Below are 27,487 nucleotides of genomic sequence, written 5' to 3'. Positions count from 1 at the left end.
GGCGGGATATGAAAGTCTTGAAGAATAACTCATTGATCAATCTCCAACAAGGCATAGAGTTGGTCGTGCAAACCTTGCATAGAAATTATTTTGGGGAAAACGTGCGCTTTACTCCTTGAACGTCAATTTATTGGTTTCACTTGGACGAACAAACAGGTAAAGTAGTCTTTTTCTCATGTTATAATAACTTTTAAAATTGTACTCATTGATATCTTCACTCAGTAGCTAGCTTACTATAGTTAGCTAACTTGACAAAGTCCTACCTCGTTTCTGTTTGGCTTAACGTACTACACCAAGTTCCCTAGCCAGCCAAACGTAGATTTCAAAATTAATCCAAGGATTTAGTCACCGGGGTAGTTTTCGTGCTGTTGAATGCACTCAGTTTTTTATTGGGAACATACCAGTTGAAAGCTCTCCAACAATAAGTTGTAACGTGGTTGCTGTAGCTAAGCATTAATGGGTGGGTGATGAACTTGATTGCCGCGAGCTGTTAATCTTGTGTTGTTTATCTGTAGTGTACCTCCATAATGTGCAGCACATGGTGACATTTCTACTAGCTTTGCCACTCCGCTGCTTCCTGTGAAGCAAAACAAATAAGCTAACCTTAAACAGATTGCTTATTTTCATGTTTTTCCGTATTGGCTTGTGACTAGCTCGTGTTTTCGTCTGCGTTTTGAAAAAAAAAATGAATGGTGTCGGTGAAATAAGGCATCTCAGGTGAGAGGAAGTACTTTGTTTTCGGTGTTATTACTCGTGTTTTGTTCCCCGGTGTTGGTTTATTTCGAGCCAGCAGAGCGAACAGCACCTCAGCTGAGAGCGCAAAAGTAAAAGCCAAGCAGCCGTCGAGCTCGCTGCTCACCACTTAGTAAGAACAAAGCACAGTCCATGCGGGCAAATGACGGTCTTAGTATCAAATTGATCGTTTCCAAACTGCATAGAAGGAATTATTTCGGTATGTTTTATTGTCAGAGAGCGAAGGCACATTGTTTGCTAGCGCTCCCTCCCGTCCGGATGTGCTTGCTTTTAAAAGAACTGGGAGTGGCCTGCAGCTCAGTTTCCCGCACTGTATTTAAATCAGCTTGTTCCCTCCCTTTCTGATATTCTGACAGCCCAGTGCTGACAGCAGTACAATACACGGACTGGCATAATCATATATCTGCTACTGATAATCATTCAGTTAGTTCTTTCAATAAAGTTGATTCGGTTTAGACCTGAAAGTAAAACGGCCAAATTTTTAATGATGGAATTGGCAGGAGTCAATACGCTTACACAATGTCCACAGAGTAATTTGGTAAATCAATAATCCAGAGAACGAAATCGTTTGTTGCATATGGATTGAATTGTACAGAAGTGTAAAAGAAAAGAGCCTCAGTGGCTGCAGTTGCATGTTCAGAAACAGTAATTTTTCATTGACCATTACAAGAAAACAAGGAAATGTGTCTTTTACAAGGTTCGCAAGAATAAAACAAAACAAAACACAACACAACACAGTGTACAAATAAACACAACAGTGCATAGGGAGCAAGAGCATGTTGAATTTCTGTGTTCATCATTTTAAATCTTCAAAATAATGTTTGGCTTCCTGGTAAGAATCAATTTACATTATCTGAATGCAAATACATGTCATGGATTTTATTTCAGTGTTTCAATATCCCTCTAGTAATTTGTGCAATTAGCAGAGAAAGTCAAGACTTTTATTTTGTTGCAAAACAAATTGAAAGACCTACACTACTTTGCTGCTTCCAGCACAAAATCCCCCAAACAAACTGAACTGACAGATCTTATCAGACTGTTTATTAGTGTTCATCTATGCATTTATTTAATCTATGACTTTTGTCTAAAAATGCTATTTGCCTAACATTTTTGCATTGGATGCATTTAAGAAGTGCTTTTAATAAAAAAAAAACAAATGTTATGCAAATCTTGTTGCTGCTCACTGTTGATAAAGTCAGCAAAACGGGATAGCTTCTGATCACTGCTGCAAGTGAAAGTTTATACATTTAAATCAAATAAGACTGATCACTGTATTTATTTAGAGTATGTAGTAAAATGATTGCAATGGTTGTTGTGACAACAATGGGTCATGATTTGACTGTTGACACAGGGCAGCTGCAATGTGGATTCAAGTACGCACGATGGATGGAAAGGAAACCCACAGGGTGGATTCCTTGTCCAAACTCACCAAGGTAGATGAGCTGCGTGTCAAAATCATGGAGCTCTTCAAGGTGGAGCCAGAGAGGCAGAGACTGTTCTACCGTGGCAAGCAGGTGAGGTGACAGGGTTAAAATAAAATAGAAATGTATCTTTGATGCTGTTCTTTGTGGTATTCGTGTCAATTAATGGCTGAAAGCCTCTCAAAGTATTCGTAGTTTTAAAAAGGAAGCATCTTTAACGTAGTCAAAGTCACTTTGTTAAGTTGTAGAGGTGTTTTTATTTATTCTCAGGTAACATTAACTCTTCATTATGAGAGGAATATGGGTGATAGTTGTACTTCATTCATGATTACTGCTTTAACATTTACTCATGAATAAACCAATGTGCATAAAATACAAAACATGCTCTAACTTAAACACATTTGATGAATACATATTAAAATTTCCTATTATGAAAAATAACTCTTGTTTGAATGAGCACCAGCAGGGATGAAATGAAATCATCACTGGAAAAAACAAAAAATAAGAAGTGCTGCTTTTCTCCTTTTAACCACGTCAAATATTTTTGTGTTGTCTCAGATGGAGGACGGCCATACCATATTTGACTACAATGTGGGCCTAAATGACATAGTGCAGCTGCTTGTTAGGCAGAAACCTGCCCCTGTCGATGTCATCAAAAGCAAGGACAAAGAAGCTGAGCTCTCTGACTCTGATTCTGGTTGTGGCTCAACCCAGAGTGAGTCTGATAAGAGTTCAACTCACGGCGAGGTAGAAGGTCAAACCGCTGGCACCTCTTCCCAGACAAATACCCCAGAGCTTGTCGACCCGGGGTTTGGATTTTACAAGGTGGGTTTTAAAGGTGATAGTTGGGATCAATTTAAGTGTTTATATTAGTGATTACAGGTTCCTTTTGCTTTGAGGGGACATGGGAAATCGAATATTTCTGTCAGGGGTAAGTGGTGAAAGGCTGTAGCGTATGACATGTCTTCAGCACAGGTTGGGAAGGGACCATGAAGCATGGTCAACAGACGTGTTGACCCGATTAGATCAGTGACCAGTGCATGTCTAATATGTATTGCATGGTAAAAATATGGATTGCATCTAACTTTTTCTTATCTTTTTAGACATGTTTAATTTTGAGGTGATTTCTATCTCTTTCTTTTGCTAGCCCTACATTAAGTCGTGCCCAGTTGTGAAGGCCACATTGTATTAAGGGGAGGGTATAGATAAATGAAAATATTGCTTTTTCCACCCTTCACTATAAGCAGGAAACATCCATTCTGCAGAACTACTTGTCAGATTGTCGAATAGCTTCAGCAACCGACGTTTCCTTATTTTGACGTTGCCAATGTCAAAAAATTTCTGAAACGGATGATCCTACGTTCTTATCCGCTTTATGCAGTGGATGGCTGGCTTTCCAGAAGTGAGAAAGTGTCCAGGGTTTGAACTTCTCTTTAGCTCTTTTTTCGTGATTATTTACACAACACGCAATTTGTGTGTACAATTCAGTGCAACTGACCTAATACTTTTTACTGCTTATTACTCTGTGTGTTATGTGATGCTGCAGACTCTGCAATCATACTATGCAGAGTATGTGATTTATATTGTTGTATAAGTGTTTCCTTTTGAATGCAGAACATATATTTGTGATTTTTGTCCAAATTTACCATGAGAGCGCAAAGGAAAATACAGCAGTTTTGTGTGTGTGGCTGCAGTAATATTTGCAAAGTATCAAAACACAAGTCTGTGGAAACCTGTAGTTTGGCAACTCTGCAGACTCAGTGCTGGATGATTTTACTGTCCACTTCATTGCCCCATTCACAAAGTGAGATGGCTGTTCATATGAGCACATTTACAAATAAAGGAGATTCGGATAAAGTGGGGGTATAGTGACTGGAATGTGTTCTGTCTCCATTTCTTTGCCCAGCTTCTTAAAGACATTGTGCAAATGTGTAATTTGACCCCATGTTTTGAAATTCTGTGGATAAGGATGAAGGCTTGACAAGACTAGATATTCAGAGCAGCCATTTTTGTTGTTTTACTAACTGCAAAAAAAACAAAAAAAAAAACACTTATGCAATGTCTCTGATTTTCCTGTCTTTTTTCTTGTCTGTATGTTTTGAAGATCAATGAGCTGGTTGATGCAAGGGACTTGAACATGGGGGCATGGTTTGAGGCCCAGATTGTGAATGTTACTAAAACAGCAAAGGTGCCTAAAGAAGAGGCCGCGGAGGCACAGCCACCAGAGGAGGAGATACTGTACCACGTTAAATATGAAGAGTAAGAATCTGTTTTCTGTTACTCATGATCAGTTTTTCCACAGAGGTGTTTTTTCCATAGTAAGCCTACAGATAATATGATAACAAACATCACATCTATCTAATCATCCACCTACAATGTAGAACTTTGTTTTGGTTGTCAGGACTTACAGTTGCAGGAGGAAAAACTAATTGGTTTCCATACGAATAATTTTATCATCCAATCATTCCATACATTCAGTTACACTCGAGGCAGGCACTGTGGAAATGTAGGAAGCACCTGTGGTGGTGTGTGGCTTGCCTCTGAACTGCAAACTGATATGATACCACATGTATGATCACAGCTACCCAGAGAATGGGGTCATCCAGTTGCTGGCTAAGGATGTTCGTCCGCGGGCCCGTACGGTGTACCAGTGGCACCAGCTGGAGCCGGGAATGATCATTATGGTCAACTATAATCCGGATGACCCCAAGGAGCGTGGCTACTGGTATGATGCTGAGATCCAGAGGAAGAGGGAGACGCGCACCCAGCGAGAGGTCTACTGCAAGATTATCCTTGGGTAAGGGCTTTGTTGCATGCTACGGTTTGTTTGTAGCATTTTGTGGTCGTACACAGAGCAGAAGGGACTGCCACAAGTCAAATATCTACTCAACCTGCTGCAGTGGCAGGTGATCAGCATCTTGTGGTCTCATTTTTATCTATCTATCAAAATTTGTTTGTTTTTTGGATAGCACAGTAGCAGGTGGGCAGGTATTAATTTCCTGCAAATTGTAGAATATGCTGCTTTGTACTGGCAACATCTTAACTTTTTGGTGTGTTCACCACTGTCTCTGGATTTGGATCTCATTGATACTTAGAGGAAAAACTGTACATTTGTCACATTTGATGATTTTGTCGCCTTAACAAACAGCATTTCTGTTTTGTGCAGTTTTCTATTATCTCTGCTAAGTTTCATGTTTAATTTGTAGTGATGCTGGTGACTCTCTCAATGACTGCCGGATCATGTTCCTGACTGAAATCTACAAAATTGAGGAACCTGGTTCTCTGAGTGACACCCCAGCTGGATCTGAGAGTCCCCTAAAAAGTAGGTTTGTTGATGAAGTGCTTAAATTGTTAACTAAGTTCACTTAGTACATATGAAGCCTGCCTTACCCCATCCTATTCAAAATGCTTTATGATGAAATACAAAATATAGAATAATTAAATGTCTGTATTCTGCAGGATCAAATGGACCAGAGTGCAAGTACTGCAAGGATGACCCAAGAAAAACCTGTCAGTGGTGTAACTGCCATATCTGTGGCATCAAGCAGGATCCTGACAAGCAGTTGCTGTGTGATGAATGTGACATGGCCTATCATACTTACTGCCTGAACCCTCCACTCACCTCCATCCCAGAAGATGAGGACTGGTCAGTAGGATCAGTATTTATTATACAGTTGTGACCTATAGTTGTGTTGCACTCAATATTGGCTTGAATGATGCTGAGTCTGTTTTGTTACTCAGAAATCAACAGGCCAAACCTGAATTCGGGGTCATCTTTTTAATCATCACTTGTGTTATTCGTACATTGTGCTTGACTTGACCTCTACTCCACATGTCATACTCTCTCAGGTATTGCCCAGGTTGCCGTAATGACGCCAGTGAGGTTGTGTTGGCTGGAGAGAAGCTGAAGGAGAGCAAGAAGAAAGCTAAGATGGCTTCTGCCAGCTCCTCCAGCCAGAGGGACTGGGGCAAGGTGAGTGCTGACAAAACGCTGCCATACAGTCAGTCTTACTTAATACAGAGGTGCAAAAACATTTGTGATCATATTTCCATAATTAAAATTAAGATTTTAAATGGGAAAAGCAGTTTTGAAAATAAAATGACCAACAACAAATGTTTTATACCAAGGTCAGCAGCACTGGTTACAGTATGTTGTGAGAAGTAAGCTTACATGCTTGGTGTCCTTGTCAACAATATTGTACTGGATAAGCAGCCTCTTCAAATACCAATGATGTACTCCTGCCCTTCAGGGAATGGCCTGTGTTGGTCGAACCAAGCAGTGCACCATCGTCCCGTCCAACCACTACGGCCCAATCCCTGGCATCCCCGTCGGCTCCCTATGGAAGTTCAGAGTGCAGGTCAGCCCGTGCAGCTGGAGAGTTGAAATTACTGCTGGTGGAGAAACTGCATAAACAATACAAAGTTTTTGTGGTCATTTGTTCAAATGGCCAGCAGTAATGTTTCAGTTCTTTGCCTCTGTAGGTCAGTGAATCTGGCGTCCACAGGCCACATGTCGCTGGGATTCATGGCAGGAGCAATGATGGTGCCTACTCTCTAGTCCTGGCAGGAGGTTATGAGGATGATGTGGTATGTTTTGTCTTCTTCTTATGTATATATATTTTTGATATGTAGTAATAAATATAAGTTAGTGAGAGTATCTTTCACAAATTTGCCTCAACGCAGTCTTAACGTGTGTAATATTTGTGATGTGTCTCACATTGTAGGATGATGGTAATGAGTTCACGTACACTGGCTCTGGAGGGCGAGATCTTTCAGGCAACAAGAGAACTGCAGAGCAGTCATGTGATCAGACACTTACCCACATGAACCGGTATGGATAGATATAACCTACTATAACTGCCTTTTAATCAACAGGATTTCTGAATTGTCCGTTTTTGCTGCATTTGTTTTTGTATATCTAAATTGTCTGTTTTTTCACCAGAGCGCTGGCTCTCAACTGCAACGTCCCTGTGAACGAAAAAAACGGAGCTGAGTCAAAGAACTGGAAGGAAGGCAAGCCGGTTAGAGTTGTACGCAGCTGCAAGGGACGCAAGCACAGTAAATACTCTCCTGAGGAAGGAAACCGATATGATGGCATATATAAGGTATGCAGAAACACTGGTTTCTTTGTGCTGTGTAGTTGTCAAATTAGCTGAACAATTATGCTACCTGTTGAACTACTTAATCAAGGGGTGTGACAGTCATTTCATTACGTTGATCAGTTGAATGGTTCAACTGCAAACATCTGCTAAAATAAATAGAAACTTCTTCCAGGTGGTGAAGTACTGGCCAGACAAGGGCAAGTCTGGCTTCTTGGTCTGGCGGTATCTGCTGAAGCGTGATGATGACGAGCCAGCACCATGGACCAGAGATGGCAAGGAACGCATCAAGAAACTCGCTCTCACAATGCAGGTACAGATGATCATTCAGTATATACCTACAGAACTTTTTCTATCAAAAGCTCCTGATTACATTCACACTGCAGGATTCACAGTTCAGAACTAAAGACTTTAACACTTACTTTGACTGAAAAGTCCTTAGCCCCCCTTTCGTAATTTTGAGCTTGAAATGTAAAAAAAGCTTTTCATAGTTTTTCTTAGATCTTTGTATGTAATGCAAAAATAAATTGTTAAATGAATAAAAAAAGATTGCCTTGTTTTATAAGCAGATTCTGAACTTAAACTTGGATTAACATGCGAACATGCTAATGTTAGCATTCTACTAACACTATGTACACTCACATTTCGCCTGCTCCTATTCATTTAATCATTTTAACTGGTGCGTGTTGGAGTGATAAGATTGAATAGTTTCTAAAATCCACGGTAAGCTTCCAAAGGACACGTTAATGAGTATGCAAATGTGTGCTGATCGCTAACAAGAACTTGACTTAAATGGACTTGATCTTGTTCCAGTATCCTGCTGGTTATCAGAAAGAGAAAGAGAACAAAAATGAAGTGGAGGAGGAAGCTGCAACACCCAGCAAGGCAAAGAGGAAGAGAAAATCTCAGGGCAGCGGTAAGTTCTCTGTGCGTGTAGGTGTTGATGTTGGGGTTTTTTATTACGTACTATTCAACAGAAGTTCATAGTAGACTGCTATAAATAAAAAGTGTATTTAAAATGTATTTCTTTGTCAGAATCCTCCCACACCACGCCAGAGAAGAAGAAGAAGATAAAGGTGGAGGTGTACAAGCTTACTAAGGTGCAGAAAGACCTCATCAAGAATGATGAGGCAAACAAGAAAGTGTGGGATGAAGCCATGGAGTCACTGTCACTTGGACCGGTGAGGATGTTTAGTTTGGTCAAGATTAAGCTTACATTACACAACAGAACTGTTAATTGAGCTTGGAATTTCTAAACCACTTCAACACCTTTTATTGTGTGACAATTTCGGTGATAATGGTTTGTGGCAATAACTGAGTGGTGTACAGTTGAATCACAGATTTACTGCAAGCAAGTACTTAATGCAGCACATTGGTGTGAGTTGAAATGAAAAAGCCACACATGTCCAGCACATTATACCTTGGAAATGAAGAAATATGTTGCCAGCAACACATGGTCCTCGCGACAACTCAACAAAACTGAACTGAAGAAATTGCAACAGTGCTCTGTTATGCAAAGCTCTGTCGACGTCAACTAGTCTGTGCTTGCAGTGCATGTATTGTTTAACTAAAAATAGGTAGAATGAATGAAAAGTTGGGTTTGTGTGCCGCTTTTGTGGAGCTTTCAGTCCTGGATTTTTCTGTTCCTTGAAACCAGTCTGAAGTTGTTGTCTCAAGCTGGGTGTTTTGTTGAGTAGCAAATGATAACTGAGGTGCTAAGGAAATATCTCACTCTGGCTGTGTCTGTCAGTAAAAGCTTTAAACCTCTTGCTCTGGATAATTTACAACAGTTTGTAATCTTTTCACATGTTTTGTTTGTGCAGAAATTCTTGAACAAAGTTGAAGAAGTTTTCCTCTGCATTTGCTGCCAAGAAGTGGTCTATCAGCCCATCACCACAGAGTGCCAACACAATGTCTGCAGGGTAAGAAACTTTTTTTGTCTTTACTTTGGGGGTTCAGAGTGACTATAGAAACTACAGATGGCTGATGGATTTACAGCTCAACAATGCACGACCATTTCAGTACATTGCACTAAAATAGATGCGCTCTCAGCCTGTAGATAGCAGGGAAAGCAATTGAAAGTCTGTTTTTGTTTTTTTAATATGACTTCATTGTTTGCAGTTTTTCAATCTTACCTCTTCAGCTGTAGAAGGTGCTTTCAATGAATGATATGACCTTAAAGATGCCTTTTCATTTTATTGTGTCAGGAATGCCTTCAGCGGTCCTTCAAAGCAGAGGTGTACACCTGCCCAGCCTGTAGGCACGACCTGGGCAAAAACTACTCCATGGCTGTCAACAAATCCCTGCAAGACATTCTAAATCAGTTTTTCCCAGGGTACAGCAATGGGCGATGATCATTTGTTCTGCCTACTCAGCCCTCGAGGAAATGCGACATAAACTGTAAGGGGAATTTTCAGTAAAGGCAATAAAGAATCAGTTTCTCTTAATATATTTTTGTGATTGTAAAACTGCAATTTTTGTGGACTTCAGTGCTACCATTTTTCACCTTTTATCTGCGTGATGTGTAGTTAACGATAAATTGAAAGTTCTTTGTAACTGTACCATGACTCCGTTAATACCTTCAACAGTGATTTTACGCCCAGTTTTTTGTTCCATTAACTAATGCTAATGTTATCCATAATGTAAAATGTTTGTTACTTTTAACTAAATCCCTCCATGTTTAGCACTCCTAAAGAGAACATTAAGTCCGAAGTGGTTTAGCCGTTTTTAGCCCAATTTGGTTGGAGATTCTTTTGTAAATGATTATTAGAATCTAGATTTGGCTGGTCTGCTGTCAGTTTGGCTGCGGTCAGTCGTCATGTTGGTGCAGTTTTATTTTATCTGATCATGCAGCCGGTGTTCTATATTCACACCTGACCTGGAGATCCCTGTTATATCTCCTGCAGCTTGTTGTTTGTCTCACTGTTTACACAATGCAGCTCAAGGTTTTTGTTTGTTTTTTTTAAGGTCAGTTGACAAACAAACTATCAAGTCTTGCCAGGCTTCAAAATATGACACTTTTGTCCCGGCATGATCAGGCGATTGAAATTGCACTAACATTATTTGACCAAAGGGGCGTTCTGAAACTAAAGCCACTCTATAAAATGTAGTTGAGCTCTAAGAGGCAAACACAAAGTAATCCAGTTAAAGTTTTCTTCTCTTCAGCAATCTGAGAGGAAGTGTCTTGTCAGGGAGTGCTGTCATCAGACGTGGTTGGCTTTCCTAACCTGTGAATTAGTTCACAAATATTTTTACGCGGTAATTTCATATTTGTATTTGAAATTTGTTGATTTAACACTTACTGTGATTTTGAAAGAAGACAATTGAAAGCTCTTCACGATAGATTCTAAAAGTCATGATTATTCTGTGTTATAGATTTGGATTTCCCCTCTTTTGAAAAGGTTCATTTTGATAAAGTCCAAAGAAACAAGTGCTTAACCAAGAGTAGAACCCCCATCTATCTAGATCTTTAGAAATTGTCCCTGACACTGAAACCTAATTGAGTCTAGAAACTTTATTTGTATTTTTTGCTAAAATTAAAATTTGTACTTTTTCATCTTTTTATAATCTATTACTGCCATTTGTGGGGTGAGGGGTGGGGGGCGAGGGGCTGCTCAGTCAGAATTTTGTGTCTCCTGTGGTCACTTGTAAAACCTGACCTCATTTAAAACACACACACACAAAAAAGGATTCTGGCATTAAGTTGAAATGTTTAGGAAATTCCTCACACTGCTCCTGAAATTTGATACTGATTCAGCTAAATTATCTGATTTTTTTTTTTTTTTTTTTTTAATTTTTTTATATATATATCTTACTTTTGCCGTTGCCTTCGTCTTTTATGAATACTCGGTGTTGAATTTCATCAGCAGTGTGTATCAGTGTCCATCCACATGCCAGCATTGGAGTTTCAATGGAGAATGAAAGGTTTGCATAGACTGAGAAATGTATATTTTCATAAATTGTATAATTTTTGGTCCGTTTTAGTTTTGATATGTAGTTTTAGAATTGTTTGCACATGTTCGGTGCAAAGATTTGTCAATACATTTTCAGTGTTACTCAATAAAAAAGTGAGAGGTATTTTGTTGTTTTTGTTTGTTTATTTGGAAGGGTGGACTCTGTCTCAATGAAAAATTGCAAGTAATCTTGATCTTCAACACCTGTCTTGAAGGTTTAAGCCATGACCTTGAACTAAGAAATGAACTGGTTGTGCCTTTTTAGTTATGACAAAAGTCAGAGAGCCTTACAGTGACGGAGATCACCTACGAGGCTTATTTTTAAACTTGATTCTTATCTTAAAAAGTAAAACGTCAGGAAAAAAGAACTAAAGAAGAAACAACATATTAGTGAATAATGTTCAGGTTTTGGATTAACTCCTGGGCACATAAAGGGATCACGAGAATTCTGGTAAAACGTGTTTTCTTGCACTGAGGGTATTTTATTTCTCAACAGGACATAATTGCCTTTAGCGAACCCGGCAGTGTCTACGTGAGAGGCGTGCTCACTGTATAGGTACGAGTACCAAGGGCAAGTTGTCGTGAGCGCCTACTTTCATTGGTTGATATGTGAGTCCGTAACCGAATAAACCAACCATATCGTTGAGCTTGTGACCAAGACTGCTATCACACGGGTGATTCAACCAATCGCAAGACGTAGTTTCTGAAGTAGGTGTAACTCCAAATAGCTTCAGACTGCTTGCTAATGCTAGAAGAAAATCGATCCAGGGAATTTTGACCAAACGAAACCAAATCGGTTGATCAAAACTGAGAGGACAGTGCTTTGCTGCAGGAGGTAATATCTCTGAAACCAGATTATTTTTTTTCCAATTACGAAGACAATGTTCCTGTGTTGTAGTGATGTGTGGTGTCTGTCGTCGCGGTGTTTTGTTTTTTCTAAATGCAGATATGGAAGTAGCTAGCTAGAAGCTAGTGTATGTTAGCTAATAATACACAAACGTTAAGATACGGTGGTGTGTAGTTCTGTTTAAACGGTTGTTTTGCGCATTTGTAAATTCCATTGAAGGTTAATGTTAGTCCTAGGTTGTAGTAATGTTGAAACGCGTCATCTTAGATAAAATGCTATCTGCTGTGCAGAGCCATCGTCGCCTTTAGCAGCACCACCAGCAGCAGCAGCCTGTCAGCTCCTTTTAAATCGAGCAGCGTCGTTTTGCTCACACCAAGCCAGAGAAAGGAATATAGTCAGCCAAATGCGATTTGTAAGTGTTAGCATCTCAGTAGTTGTTACATAGGGCAGCGACCTGCAGTATTGCCACAAGTTGCAGGCCTAGATGGAGTTAAATGGGGCTGTGTAGGCCCCTTTTTGTTATGGTTAGACAGCTGGGGGTCATGTGGCCTTCCATCTCCCGAGCAGGTCAGTCCCGGTTCGAAAGAGGGTCCTTGATTGTGAGATAACGTTTCAAAATTTTGCATGTGTGACTGTTAATTGCTTAGCATTAAGTGCAACTAGCTGTTGTTAAAATCATAATATAGTATCGATTATTCTTTCTCAGTCACTGAGCAGGAAAATGGTATTGTGTTAGAGTGATTTATGAAATGTTAAATTCAGCTAAACATATCCAACTCCGCTGTTTTCATTCAGCTTCTTGAAACCTGACTGTCGTTTTAAGCTCTCAGCATGTTTCATGCACGCCAGGGCGTTTGTGCTTCATGCAAATGACTTGTTGAATTGTGTCCGTTTGCCTCGCCATGTAGTAGGACCTCACAGTACAACTAAGAAACGTCCTGCAGCCCGTGTTGCTTAAAGGTTTTGAAGCTGCCTGCAATGCATATTTAAGGATGTACCGGTGTGTGTGTGTGTGTGTGTGTGTGTGTGTGTGTGTGTGTGTGTGTGTGTGTGTGTGTGTGTGTGTGGTGATGTATGTGTTTAAGCCAAAAATAGAATTTGGCACAGTCTAAACATTGGGTTGCAAAGCCAATGTAGATAGATAATGGGTAAATATTTGCTGACAATGTCAATCTTTAAGCTAAATTCTTTTAATAAATCCACATGCCATTATTATAAGTCAAGTGTAATGAAACACTGAAAGTGGCACATTTTTTGCAGTTGGGGATAGTCATTGAGAAAATGTTGATTGAGGTTTTGGCTGTGTGATTGACAGCGCCACTGTCATTGAAGTTCAACTGGTCTCGTCACTTGTTTGTGTGAAACAATCAAGTCATTGTCACCTTTTTGTTTGGAGATGGGAACACTTAGAAAAGTAATTGAGTGTTTGATGCATTGTAATTCTCTTTTGATGGATTTGGGGTCTTTCAAGAGCACAAAACTATGTGCTTTGCTGAAAATCACAAAATACACAAGTTGATTCTCCCCACTGTCAAAAGTTGTGTCGTGTATCTATTAAGGAAGTTATCATTGTGGATATGCTCCGATTCAGCCAGATCATAATAATAATGATGATGGTAATGGCTGATGATGATAATAATAATATAATGATGATAACATAATATAATAATCATGCTGATTGTTCAGTCAACCCGTTGAGGGTTACAATGCATGTAGAGCTGGATGGTATGTTTGAAATCATTATAATGATTTTAATAAGGATATTTTCCCATTTTGATGTCATTTTATTGCAAATATCTAGAAGCCCATTTCTGCCAATGTGATGGAGAAAAAAATCCTGCAAGTGATTAAATTAAGAAACTTGCTCGACAAAATAATGCTTAGTATCTCAAAGTAATGAGTTGGCGTTTGGCTCGTGCCGATTAGAGATTGGATCATATATATCGACAATTGAAGGAATGAACTGACATTTGTTTTCTCTTACGCTAACATCAGGGCAATTTTTAACGAATTTACGGTCAGAACAACTACTTACCATCAGAACTGAGAAGTTTCTGGTGGAGCGGCATATCTGCTGGCTGAGTCCCATTAATCAGATTGAATTTCTAATACTTAAGTACAAACCAGTTTGTTGTCTCTTTTCCATTGATCCGATAACCACCATGTCCCTTTTCTATACCTGTTCACCAAAACTTTACTTTGTGCTCAATACATATGTCCACAATACAGGTAAAACACAGGATTCATATTTTCCTCTATTCTATTGTATTTTAATACCTTTTTACCTGTATTGCTTTGAGCTGCTGGAACTCCAATTTCCCTGAGGGGTCCCCCCAGAGGGATCAATAAAGTGCAATCTAATCTAATCTAATCTAATCTAATCTAATCTAATCTAATCTAATCTAATCTAATCTAATCTAATCTAATCAGTAAGAATAGTTTCTGTAACAGTTGTAAGATAATGTGAAATGGAATAGGATGCTGTGATATGGCCACACTGAGCACAGATTTATTTTGTTTCTCTCACATTTGAATGAAGTGTGTTTGACAGTGATAAAATGACTGTTTTTGTGAATGGAGTCTGGTGGCTTGGGCGAGAGAGATATAAAAGCTGTTTCTGGTTGAACAAAACAAATTGTACTCTTAAACAAAAAGGTCTATCTCTGTAGGGATTCTTTCTATAATACTGTCAGACATTTATTTTTACAATCTGAGCCTGTCAGTTTTTGGCCAGATTTGACAGTCCTATTAGCTACTGTCATTGAACACTACTTAAGACGTGGATTCACAAATTTTGAAATTTTGAGTGGTTTTGGACAAAATGTGTAGTATCAATAAAGCCTCCAGCCCCTGGAGAGAAAGCTACAGAAGAACCAACTTTGTTTTGAGATAAGTTTTCAGATTGAGTTACTAAGTCATTATTTTGAAAGTTTATCATATTGTCATACAAACTCATTTTGAAATAATAAATCATTATTTTCAGGAAGTCTTTCATTTTGAGATACTAAGTCATTATTTCAAGAAAGCTTGTTATTATAATGACTTAAAAGATCTTTTTTCATCACATTGGAGGAAATGGTCTTCCATACAAGGAATGCAAAAACGGGTAACATTATAAAACTGCTGTTCAAAGCAATGAAATGTTGACTAACAAGATTTTAAACGGAATTCAGGAAACAGAGACAGCAGCAACACATTGCGGATTTTATGAAGTGGATGGGGAAGACAAAGGAAAAACAACCTGTTGATGTTGATGCTGAGCAGAGAACCATTAAGCAAGTGTTAAAACATGTCTGAGTTTAGTTTTTTTTTTTTTTTTTTTAAATACCCTTCAACCTTTTTAAGAAGTCTGGAACTCCATCTGCATTTTTACTGGTCGAAGATATGCAACTAACAGTGAAACTATCAGTTAATTGGTCAATTATTGTAATTATTATTATTACAATGAATAATTTTGTTTGATAAATGTCAGAATGTAAACGCCTGTCTCATGTTCCCAGAGTGACATCTTATTATGGCTTTGTTTGTCAGACCAACAGTCCAAACCCCAAAGTTTACTAGACTGTAAAAAAGAACTGCAATCCTCAGATTGGAGAAGCTGGAGCCAGAGGTGCTTTTGCTAGAGAAAATAACATCAACTACTAAGAGTTACTCATTAATTTTCTGTCAGTCGACTAAAAGAGTAAACTAATTGTTTCAGGTCTAAATTTGAGTTGAAGGTGCATATTTAGTTGCCCTGGAAATGTCTGTGTCTTAGAGGTAGCTCTTTCTAGTTGGCCTTGGAGCTATCAGGATGGAGTTTGTTGTGGTTGATGTCACTGATTGTTCAAACACAAACCTCGGGGCCGCTACAATTTGTACAACCTTCGTTCACACAGTAAGCAAGTAGTAGTTGCCAGTAGTATCAATATTAGGTCTAGGGGTGGAAATGTTGTGCAAAGTTATGTAATAGCCTTCCTGGCTAGTCTAAATAGAGAGATAGTCACCTCACTCATGCCTGAGGTGAGAGATGCAAAAATGTATTTATTTGCTGTTTGTTCACATGCTAATGCAAAAGCAAGTAACTAATACCAATCCTTTGCAACATCCAAGTCGATTCATGCAGCAGTAAACTAGAGCACACCCAGCTTTGGTGCTGGGTGTGGTTAGGTGTGGTCTGTTGGGACTACATCCAGCTGTGCGCATCGTAGTGCCCTCCGAAGCAGATGATGCAACAAACACTAAATGACTTGGTTCCAAAATAAGACTATTAGCTGCTCTTGGAAGCACAGTTGAAAGCTTTGTTTAATCATAAAAGTGCATAAAATATTCCAAGTTGTTGAAAAAATATTCAGAAAGGTTATGTTTTATTTTGTTTCAAAGTACTATTTCATTCCTCACACCTAACTATAGCTATTTCTATTTCTATCTCAATGCCACTTTAGAGGAACTTGGTTTGTTCTTGGTTTTGTTTCTCACAACAGTTTACCTCTTAAATGTTACTGCAAGTGGTTTGTTCATGTAGGATGTATGTGTGTACTGAAAGTCATGATTGTTTTTATTTTCAATTGAACACTGATTAAAATGCCAGAAAAATAACTTGTTTCATCTGCACAAAACTCCAAGACCTGAAGATATTTAGTTTACTACCAGTTTACTGTCACAAAAGGCAAAAAAGCAGCAAATTAGTCGAGAAACTGCAACAAGGGGTGTTTCCCTGAAAAATTACCTAAATGATTAATTGGTTATCAAAGCAGTTACTTTTCATTAATTGACTAATTGTTTCAACTTCATGATAAAGACTATCATGATATGCATGTTATTTCCAAGATTGCAGTGACAAAAGTTATTTTTGTCCAAACGTCAAGCAGAAGCTAGAACAACATACCTGGTTCTGCTGCCACGATCTGTTTTTTGTGTTAGTGCTTCATGTTCATTCATCTGGCCTTCACTTTGTTTGCTTGGTTAGCTTTTAAGAAGCCACCTGGTCATGTTGGAAAATGTTTTATTGTTTGAGTTTAACCCTCTTAAACTGTAAAAAATAGAAATAATCGAAGGATTATCAAATTTTCATGTATCATGTGCCCTGAATGCTTCTGTTTGTAGAAGTTGTAAGTAGTGAAAATGTATAGCATGGGGAACTCCCCCTTTTTTCCGATATTGGTAACACTTGTGGCCACGTGGAAAGATGTGGTGTGTGTATATAGATCCATTTTTGACTTAGAGGTGGAGCAAAGAATGCCCAGAAACTGCTGAGGGTTTAGAGTGTTAAGAGATCGCTCTGCACTCTTTTAAAAACTTAAAGATGTTTAATCCTGTGAACACCTACATGCCGTCCACCTTGCAGCAGTTTACTTTGCAGAAAGGTTGTGGCATGTTGAAAGAAGCTGAAACAGACTGAATATTTGCCCATGCTCTCCCCTCCAGGTTTACCTGCAACCCTTTAAAGACCCAATGGCTACCGACATGCCCATGGACACGGTGCCGGCTCCTCACCCTGCCCCAGCCTCCCCCCCTGACACCGCCCCAGCCTCCCCTCCTCCTCTCAGCTCCAGCGCAGCCCAAGACCAGATTCCCACCCAGGAGCCAGCAATAGCTGAAACCCCCGACACAGCAGTGACCTCAAAGCACAATGCTGGTCCAGAGCTCACCCCGGCTCAGCCAACAGACCCAGACGTGGCCCCAGGCCTTGTTCCAGGTTCTGAGCTGCCCCCAACCTCTCTGCTGCCACCAGTGCCGCCAGTCAGCGCCAAGAACCCCAGCTGCAAGATCATGACCTTCCGGCCCACCATGGAGGAGTTCAAAGACTTCGCTAAATACATTGTCTACATGGAGAGTCAAGGGGCTCACCGTGCTGGCCTGGCCAAAGTGAGGACAGCACACATACACACACAGAGACACATATATTCACTCAGAGTGGAGATAAATGTTCTGCCAGTTTAGAAAGCTGGACTAACTCTAGATAATGAGCAGCGAGACTTGAATGGGCTCTTGATAATATTCTCGTTTAGTGTAAAGTTTTAGCTGCATGTCAGTGTAAAACATAATGTCAGTGCTAACAGTAAGTCTCCATCAGGTGATTCCTCCGGAGGGCTGGAAGCCGAGGAGGTCCTACGACACCATCGAGGACATGGTCATTCCAGCTCCCATCATGCAAGTGGTGACTGGACAGTCGGGTTTGTTCACTCAGTACAATATTCAGAAGAAGTCTATGACCGTGGGCGAGTACCGCAAGCTGGCCAACAGCAAGAAGTAAGTTACCAGTCCAGAGGTCTCATTTATAGACGTGGTTGCTCTTAAATGTTTGTGAATATCATCAACATTGTGTGAAGGTGGGATTGAGACTAATGATGTGAGGCTTCTATGTTGCTTTTGTAAGATTGATGAGCTCTGACACAACCTTTGTAAGAATTTTTAATCAATCCAGTGTAAGCATTAGTTGCTTCTATAGGAGCTGTATGAAGCCTTGTTGCTGTCGGTTTGTTTTGGAGTATCTCTTCTGCCCTCTAGTGGTCATAAAGTGCTTACATGAAGTTTAGTTAAGACAATAGAAAATAATATCATTATTTATTGAGGATTTTGAGGGATGCACATGCAAAGCAACACCAGTAATAATCAGAAGTCATAGTAATGTTGATGTGTTGCATATAGAAACAGTGACAATGTCCTAATTCTGTTTCTTTTTCTGCTTTAAAGAAGCGATTTGTAAAGCACCTGTGGTTAGAATGTATTTATCCTGTGTGGGTCTTTTGGCCTGTTTGTCAACTTACAATTACGAGCATGTAGCTTGTTATACAAACAGGAAGTGCTCATAATGCTAGATGCTTATCAACATAGTGGTTTAGTTAAAGGGCCTTCTACATGCCCACTACTTACAAGATGACTGTTTCTGTGCTGTTTGCAGGTACTGCACACCCCGGCACAAAGACTTTGATGACCTGGAGAGGAAGTACTGGAAGAACCTCACATTTGTGTCACCCATTTATGGTGCAGATGTCAGTGGCTCCATCTATGATGAGGTGAGGTTTGTGTTTGTAAGTCCTTATTGTTTTCATTGTATTGGCTGACTTGCTGTTTGGGTTAGGGTTAGATACAATTTGTGATTAACTAATCCACTGTAGGGATTCATATTTTAGATAAATTAATTTATAGATAATTGTTGATTATAATATTAAACCCTTAATATAGGAAATCCACTTTAAAAGTTGTGTGACTTATGACTTGTTGCCAGCATCAAAAATGGTTTGCACACAGTAAATGGTGTTACTTTAATACCCTGCATAAGGAGCACAGTCAGTACATTTCTGTTGACTACAGCACCATCTAGTGGTCACAGATAGACTTTAAGGTCCACTTTGAGTGGAGTGTGTAGCCTATTCACCACATGCATGACAATAATAAAAAATGCCTCTTTTCTCCATTCAGGACATTCAAGAGTGGAACATTGGCCACCTCAACACATTGCTGGATATGGTGGAGCAGGAGTGTGGCATTGTCATCGAGGGCGTCAACACTCCCTACCTGTACTTTGGCATGTGGAAGACCACCTTTGCTTGGCACACGGAGGACATGGACCTCTACAGCATCAACTACCTGCACTTTGGACAGTCCAAATCCTGGTGAGTCACTGTTGTGTTTGTTTTCTTGAGTCTTTCTGCAAAGCCTCAGTCCTGTCACTTGTAGTTTTATGCTTGGCATTGGTTTAACTCTGGTTGTGTGACTCCATACTGTCTGTCAGAAGTTCATTCAGTGCAGCAGCTCAGGCCCATGCAAGAACACCCGCCTTAGCAGTGCTGCCCTTTCACAATCACAAATTCATTTTCACAATCAAATGTCCTTTTTTTGTTTTACAATTTGATTATTATTTTTTGTGTGTAAACTGTAGCTGCTGATTATATTCAGACCATAGAAGCGATGCTTTAGAAGTCAGCAGTAGAATTCTGCTGCTATTTCGTGCTGCAAAGCATGATTGCCTATTAAAGGTTTCAGAATATCTAAAGCCACTTTGGACTGTGCTCTGATCTGACTTCTCAGGGTTTATTTCTGATCTCTGCTTTGAATCTCTGATTATGAAGTCTTGCACAAGGGACCCTGCAAAAACTTGACCTTGTGTCCAAGTGTTTTATTTATTTTCGGAGTGTTTCTTCCATACGACTAGTAGCACAATTTGGAAGTGATTTCATGCTCCTTGCACCATTACGTCCAGCAACTGCATTTTCTTACCTTTTCAATTCTAGACAGGTCTCTACACTGGAGATTCCCTCTTTGAATTCCCACAAAATAGCTTGAAAAATCAGATGATGAAAACACATTTTTACATTTCTTTCACACCTGTGCTAAAACTGCAAAAGAAGAAGCCCTGGACACGTATCTAAAGTCCATGTGGTACCTAATTGGAACATAACCTGACATGTGGTGGAGATAGAGCAGATATGATGAATCAGACAGTCATAATGAAGACCAGCTCATTATGATTGGTTGGTCCAATTGGTCAGAGCTTTTTTCATGTCATGCAGTTTTTTCATTTGTTCCAGTCTAGAGCTGCAAATAACAATTACTTATTATTCCAGATTAATTGGTGACTTATTTCCTCGATAAATGGATTAACTATTTGGTCCATGAAATGTCAGGAAATTGTCAAAAAAACCTTTTCCTGTTTCTCTGAGTCCAAGGTGTGCTCTGCACAGCGGTGGGTTTGCAAAGGTGGACGATGAAGGAGACCAGCGAATATTTGCATTGGAAAAGTTAGAATCAGAGAATTTGATCATTTTTGCTGAAAATGACTCAAACAGATCAATCATCATAATAGTTGCTGTTCAATTTCTCGACTCATCAACTACAGTAATCGGCTAATCGTTGCAGCTTTGTGACACTGTTGAGCACATTTTTTAATGAGCAGTTTTCTCTTTTGGAAATGGTACTTTGGTTGGAACATGGCTGTAGAGGGACTGGTATGAAGAAACAGACACACACATGCACACACACACGCTGAAGGATCAACTAAGCGTAGTCATCAGGACGGGATCTTTCACTCGAATCTCCGGTCCCTGTGGCGCACGTTCTTCCTTTGTCAGTTTTCCTGCTTTTCATTGGCTCTGTATTGTACACCCGGGGCCCTCAACCCATTTAACTCAGTGAATCAGTCCAATACGCTCATGACAGACCAGAGTGGGAAGTTTCTATTAGGTATTAGACATCACAACTCTATGCCAACTACATCATTCACAGTTCTCAGATTATCTTTAGGCGTGTTTTTCAGGAGCAGCAAGCTTTAAATACGTATACTTTTATTGGGAATCTCTATTTTTTCTGTGCAGCTTTGACGGGGTGCACATAACCTGTATGCAGGTGAGGATATGCAACAGAAATCAGAAATGTCTTTGTCTGTCTTTGTGTACCAGGCTGCAACTGAGTTGGGTCTGGGTTATACAATGGACAGTGTTGTGAATAGGATCACTTTGGGTGGGCAGTGTTAATAGTTTGCACTGTGAAGCAGTCACAACCCAGCAGATGGCAGTAATGCAATGCTTATGGATGCCAACTGCTATAAAACAGAAGAAGGAGGCAGCAACTGTCATTAATCATCGATACACACTTCTTGTCTAAATGCGTTTCCTGTCAACATATTTGACCCACTGAAGTAACCTACAGTGAGAAGGAGCACTGAAGTGTCGCACAAGCTATTGCTAACAAGAAGAGAAGAAGAGAGAAGAGAAGAGACCTGCTTTATTAATCACTCCACACAAATTACATGCACATGCCATGCTTCTGTGAAATTAATTCCTCTGCGTTCGACCCATCCTGGTAGTTCTTCCTCCGCGGCAGACCAGGAGTGGTGGGCTGCCAGCCGAGAGCAGCACCCGGGGGTCAGGTGGTGATCTTCGTGCATGTTTGTAGTGGGTTTTTTTATGGAGGATTCCCCAGGTGAACACGGGGAGAACATGCAAACTCCACACAGAAAGGCCCCTTTCTTTGAGCAGCAGGCACCAAAGGCATGGTGGAAGACATGCCCCCAGTGCCCACAGCGCCATAGGTGGGAAGAGTCGTCTGCTTGATAAATGGCAAAACTAGCTGAGGCAAGCTCTGTGTTATGTTTTTTCCGAACATGTTGTAAGGCTCAACACAGGGCAAACATACATGAATAATGCTAGCATCCAGTTTTATCCTTCCTCTCCTCCTCCACCATTTCCAGCTGCCGTGTTTAAGAATTGTTTGCAAATGTTGTCCTCCAGTTTTCTCTTCAAATCAGTATGATTTCTTCTCAGATCCTCAAGAATCGCAGTTTGTTCAGTACCTCCCTGAACAATGAAATGAAACATGTTGAACAGAAGAAAAACAGTACATCATGACCTGATTTTCACAGATGTGAAGTCTGACGTTTGCTGAAAGCATTTGCAGCAGCTGTTAAATCGGTATTAATAGTGGTTTGAGCAGTTCTTTTCTCACTTTCTATTCTGTGCATCATTATTACATTTCATTCTGTTTCCCTTGCTCATCCCTGGAGGTCTTTTTCAGTCTTGTGATTTTCTATTATTTGTGTGTGCTCTTTCTCGCCTGCTTTACCTGCAGGGTTTCCTTCCATGAAACCGCAGGTGGTGAGCAGAGCCAGCCCAGCCCCAGTTCAGAAAGACAGTGTTACCTGTGTGAGAGAGTGTGTGTGTGTGTGTGTGTGTGTGTGTGTGTGTGTGTGTGTGTGTGTGTGTGTGTGTGTGTGTGTGTGTGTGTGTGTGTGTGTGTGTGTGTGTGTGTGTGTGTGTGTGAGTTTGCTCTCTCACCTGTGTTTCTTTTTGTCACAGCATGCTTCCCGTCTACCTTTCCCCCCTCCTGTCAGGAGTGGTGTACTGTGTGTGTGTGTGTGTGTGTGTGTGTGTGTGTGTGTGTGTGTGTGTGTGTGTGTGTGTGTGTGTGTGTGTGTGTGTGTGTGTGTGTGAGTTTGCTCTCTCACCTGTGTTTCTTTTTGTCACAGCATGCTTCCCGTCTACCTTTCCCCCCTCCTGTCAGGAGTGGTGTACTGTGTGTGTGTGTGTGTGTGTGTGTGTGTGTGTGTGTGTGTGTGTGTGTGTGTGTGTGTGTGTGTGTGTGTGTGTGTGTGTGTGTGTTCGTGCGTGCACATGTGTCCCCTCAGTCTGTGATGTGATCTCATTAAAATCACCTATTTGGCTCTTTTTCACAGTTCTCACTGAGACCAGAAAGGGATCATCACAACCTACTGTCCACGTATATATTTGTGTGTTCTTACATGCGTGTGCGCATAAAGATATGTTCAGTCTGGCGTTCAACGTGCTGAGCCCAGCGGTGACACCATGCTTATGGAGCACAGTACAGGTTAACACATGCGTTCTTCTTTAGCCTGGATGGCCGCAGTCGGCACCGAATCCCCAATCTGGGAAAATGTTGAACTGATGTGCCTGTGAATATTCTCATTCATCCAGGTCATTGTAAGCTTCAGGGCATTCAATCGTTTGCAAATGGACTTTGTCAGTTTGTCTTGGAAGACGTTTCGCCTCTCATCCGTGCAGGCTTCATCAGTTCATGAAGCCTGCTAGATAGATAGGACAGCTCTGGTCTAATGAAATGGTGTTAGGTTCAAGTATTTATCCTCTGAGTGAGGCCAACCCCCCAAAAATCGTTTGCCTCACAATAGTGAGTGATACCATCCTTGGTTTTGGGGGTTGCAGTCTGTGTCTTTGTAAAGCCGATATCTGCCCATGCTGAGTCTGCAGTTTGCCGAGACATTCATGCATATTAACTTTCTTGCTTCTGAGCTTGCTCTCGTCCTCTTTGTACTTCCACTTACTTTGCCCATACCCATCTTCCCAATCATTTGTTAAGACTAATTCACCCATAGATGGATGCACACCATTCATTTCTTTCTCTTTTTTTTTTTTAAGCGTGCCTTTTCTTCTTCTTCTCTTTTCCTCTCCTCCTTTTAATTTTCTTACTTGGTTTTATTCTCTCTCTGTCACCCTTTCTTGGTGCTCACCAAGCCTTCCCTCCTTCATTTTTCTGAAATTGAATCATTTTCACTTTTACACTTGTGTGTGGTAATTACAGGCAGTTAAACAGAGCATGCCCCCTTAAAACACACACGCACGCATGCATACACTCTCTCTCTCCCTCCCCCATCCCCGCTTTCATGGTGCAGCCGTTTGTGAAATTAAGTCCATTCCCCCTGCAACTCTGCTCCCATCAAAGTCAGACCCCACCATAACGACTGCTCCTGCCACACACACACACACACACACACACACACACACACACACACACACACACACACACACACACACACACACACACACACAATAGCGGATCTGTAAAAGACTTCACTGTCACTTTCTCCCTGCCTTCATCCCTCCATCATTCCTTTTCTCTTCTTTTTCATAACCAAAACCCTCTCGATAACCCCTCTACTACAACACACACCAGTGAATCTGCTGTCAGATAAAAGATCAGCCTTTGAGCGTGTGAGGGGAGGAAAGAATGACGAAAGAGAACTGAAAGGGATATTTTGAAGTGCATCCCAGCTGCAACTTCCCGGGAAGGGAGGAGTTTATTATGAATCCATCAGTCCTCAAGCTCCTCTGTAGTCTAAAGGTTTTGAACGTTTCTCATTTGACAGTTTTTTTTGTCCCACAGGAGAGAAGTCGAGAGCTGAAGATCTGCATATAGCATTAGTTGGGTTGAAACTGCGGTTTGGATGTTGGATGTTAACGTTAATGTTCAGACCATAGTTACTGGCAGAAGAAATGTTACCGTCTCCCAGTTGTCATCTGGAGTCTTAGATATCTGGAATTTCTGAGGGCAACAGTTTCTAACTGACCTGGCATCATCAGAGCAATTTCCAAAATCTGGAGCCTCTCAGTTCATTTCCGATTTCCAAACGTCGTTATCAACGGACGCAGGCCAAAATGATTCTGGATGTAATTGGATAAACCTAGTGACATTGTAAAAAAAATCCAGACATTCAGTTTTGATGTGAAAATACTCCAGCTCTTCCCCCCACTAATAAGGTTTTGGGGAGTTTTGTTTGGTCGAGTTTGAGTGTGTTTTACCATGGTAAAATGATTGTTTCTGTAAACCTTGTGGCTTTGGTGGAGTGGAGTAGTAGCTGTTTCTGAACGCATAACACAGCAAAAGTAGGGAATTTAGGCAATTTATCAGGTTTGAGTGGGAGTGACTGCCCTGGAATATTGTATGACCTGTCCTAAATTGGAATAATAGGAGATTTTCTTGTCCCTCCTAGTTTCTTTGTTTTGTGCAAATGCATTATAAATCTGGTATTATTTGGTCACAGTTTTTTTGAATAAATGACATACATGACTGGACTAAATATAGATCTTTTATTTGCTTTTTTTTGGTTTTCATTTCCGAGCTTCTCCTACACTACAGCAGAGGATCACATTGTTCTCTCTGACCTGACAATCATAAAACAAAGCACCTTACGTGTGTGATCAGGCGGACGTGCAATCAGCACTTAGATTGCACTTGAGGTATGAGTAAAGACAGTTGAGACCGGGAATTGGAATTGCGTGTAGTTTTCCTCGTAAGTCACATGTTAAACAAAGGAGACGTGTTCCAGTACACACACACACACACACACACACACACACACACACACACACACACACACACACACACACACACACACACACACGCATGCACGTGTGGCTTCTCATGCTGTTCTGATAGCTTAGTTCTACCTGCCAGCAACGCTGTCCGGCCGTAGGTAATTCATACTAGGTGGAAAAGTTCAAGCCTTCATTTGCTGTGTGTTGTTTTATTTGTGCGAGTCTCTCTTGTGCCGGAGTGACAGACGTGTTGGTGCCATGGCAACTGGGGCCTTGCGAAGGAGGAAGCAGGGGAGATGTGCTGATCGGCTGATTTGTTGAGTTTGATGCTGGGATGGAAGGGATCATCTGAGGGATGTTCTCCGGTGTTAGCTGCTCTGATGTGTGCACATTTACACAGAGGCCTCTGCAATGGGATGCTTCCCAAGGATAAAAACACCTTAAAGGAATACTCTGATGTATTTCTTATTTGCTGTTTGACCAAGTGCTTTATGAGAAGATCAATATTAATTTCATCTTCAAAACGGGTGTAACCCAGACTTGTCTAGACTAGCTAAGCAAAAGCACTATAACGCACGTTACTTTACATCCACCTTGTTTTATCCTCCTGGTATGTTTGAGCCCCAGCATAACATCCGAACTAACATCACAATGATCAGTGCCACATGGTTATAAACGTGACATGTGCTGCTAGTGCACATAGGTGCTCACAACACACAGCAAATGACACAAAACTGCTTTGTGACAATTTCTTAGGTAACATGACAGCCGAAAGGTTCTCTGAGTTTTACCAGGACAGTGATACGGAGGATAGTTAACTGCATATTTAGTCACTAAAACAGGCTAGTTACAACTTTGTAGTCTGTAACCTGAATTTCAATACGTTTGATACGCATGAGGCACTTTGGTCACGAGCCTCTGATGTGGATCCAGGCTGGGCTGTTGAACAAGAGAAGAAGCTGCACCTCTCTGAAGCTCTGAGCTTTGGTCCACAGGTGGCAGTGTGGCACCATGTCTTGGCATGTCTGACAGCAATTGACTTTGTCTTTTACTTCCTTTGCGTTTATCATTGTTGTCTCTCGCTCCCTCTCTGTCTTTGCTCTCTCTCATTCCTTTTCTGCCTCCCCTTAAGTGCTGTTGCTTCTCACCATCTCTACACCTTTGCTCTTTCCTTCTTCATTTTCACCTCTCTTTTTCCCTTTGTCTCAAACATACATGCGGGTGTTGAGGCTTGAGGAAGGAGGGCGAAATGTCGGCTGTTTTTCCACCCATAGTTCATTGCCCAATGTCTCTAGTGGGTTAGGCAGTGTAGTGGAAATAATTGCAGTAATAAAGAACATTGTGATAAGTTCACAAATGAACGAGTGATATTTGAGCTTTGCCAGCTCCCTCCCTCACTGTTTTACAAATAAACTTGCTTTCTAAATGTAGCATCTGACATTTGTTGTAATGGTACATGCTTTACAGTGCCTGCTTCATGATATTGACTTTTTGCTCAGTTAGGTTAGTCCCTTGCTCTGCCTGTGATGACTGAACCAGCACTACAGAGCTGCTTTATTTGCAGAGTAATAAAAGAGAAGCAGAGATATCAAGGTAGGAAAAGCAGTAAAATAAGATAAAACACTTAACTGCTAATTTTCAGATACACCGGCCACCAAACATTGATAAGAGTAGTGATTGGTCTGCATGATGAGTGCATGTGTTAAAGAGAAGGTGCTGAGGAGTACGTCATGGGTAATTTCATTTCTTAAAACAGTGAGTGCTGAGGGCAGTGAAAAAACCCAGCACTCCCAAAACAGTCATTTCTCCTTGTCCTGCCCTTCACTGGTCATTTAATCTTTTCCATCACCCTCCCTTTTCCCCTTCT

The 27,487-nt window shown here is 40.6% G+C and overlaps 2 protein-coding genes across 2 annotated transcripts in view; both read left to right on the top strand.

Moving 5' to 3' along the window:
- Positions 1–139: 139 nt before the first annotated feature.
- Positions 140–10,173, top strand: uhrf1 (ubiquitin-like with PHD and ring finger domains 1). Its single transcript, XM_070960645.1, has 17 exons — positions 140–156; positions 2,110–2,267; positions 2,733–2,999; positions 4,279–4,433; positions 4,756–4,971; positions 5,381–5,496; positions 5,634–5,820; positions 6,024–6,147; positions 6,425–6,532; positions 6,657–6,761; positions 6,899–7,005; positions 7,117–7,279; positions 7,449–7,586; positions 8,087–8,189; positions 8,309–8,454; positions 9,097–9,195; positions 9,481–10,173. Exons 2-17 carry the CDS (start codon positions 2,115–2,117, stop codon positions 9,625–9,627), a joined length of 2,334 nt encoding a protein of 777 aa, XP_070816746.1. The 5' UTR covers positions 140–156; positions 2,110–2,114; the 3' UTR covers positions 9,628–10,173.
- Positions 10,174–11,931: 1,758 nt separating this feature from the next.
- Positions 11,932–27,487, top strand: part of kdm4b (lysine (K)-specific demethylase 4B) — a 46,586-nt gene continuing 31,030 nt past the window's right edge. The window contains exons 1-5 of the mRNA XM_070960644.1: positions 11,932–12,061; positions 17,480–17,920; positions 18,129–18,304; positions 18,957–19,071; positions 19,478–19,671. Of these exons, the coding sequence (XP_070816745.1) occupies positions 17,507–17,920; positions 18,129–18,304; positions 18,957–19,071; positions 19,478–19,671 (899 nt within the window). The 5' untranslated portion in view covers positions 11,932–12,061; positions 17,480–17,506. The remainder of the gene's footprint in view (positions 12,062–17,479; positions 17,921–18,128; positions 18,305–18,956; positions 19,072–19,477; positions 19,672–27,487) is intronic.

The sequence above is a fragment of the Chaetodon trifascialis genome, chromosome 4 (assembly GCF_039877785.1).
Source record: "Chaetodon trifascialis isolate fChaTrf1 chromosome 4, fChaTrf1.hap1, whole genome shotgun sequence".
Lineage (NCBI taxonomy): Eukaryota > Metazoa > Chordata > Actinopteri > Chaetodontiformes > Chaetodontidae > Chaetodon > Chaetodon trifascialis.
This window is presented reverse-complemented; position numbering and strand designations above follow the sequence as displayed.

Excerpts from the sequence above, each read along its gene's own strand:
- uhrf1 (XM_070960645.1), top strand. The coding sequence starts at position 2,115 with ATGTGGATTCAAGTACGCACGATGGATGGAAAGGAAACCCACAGGGTG. Across the intron at positions 6,148-6,424 it reads GCCAGAGGGACTGGGGCAAG|GGAATGGCCTGTGTTGGTCG; the intron begins GTGAGTGCTGAC and ends CCTGCCCTTCAG. Across the intron at positions 9,196-9,480 it reads GCCAACACAATGTCTGCAGG|GAATGCCTTCAGCGGTCCTT; the intron begins GTAAGAAACTTT and ends TTATTGTGTCAG.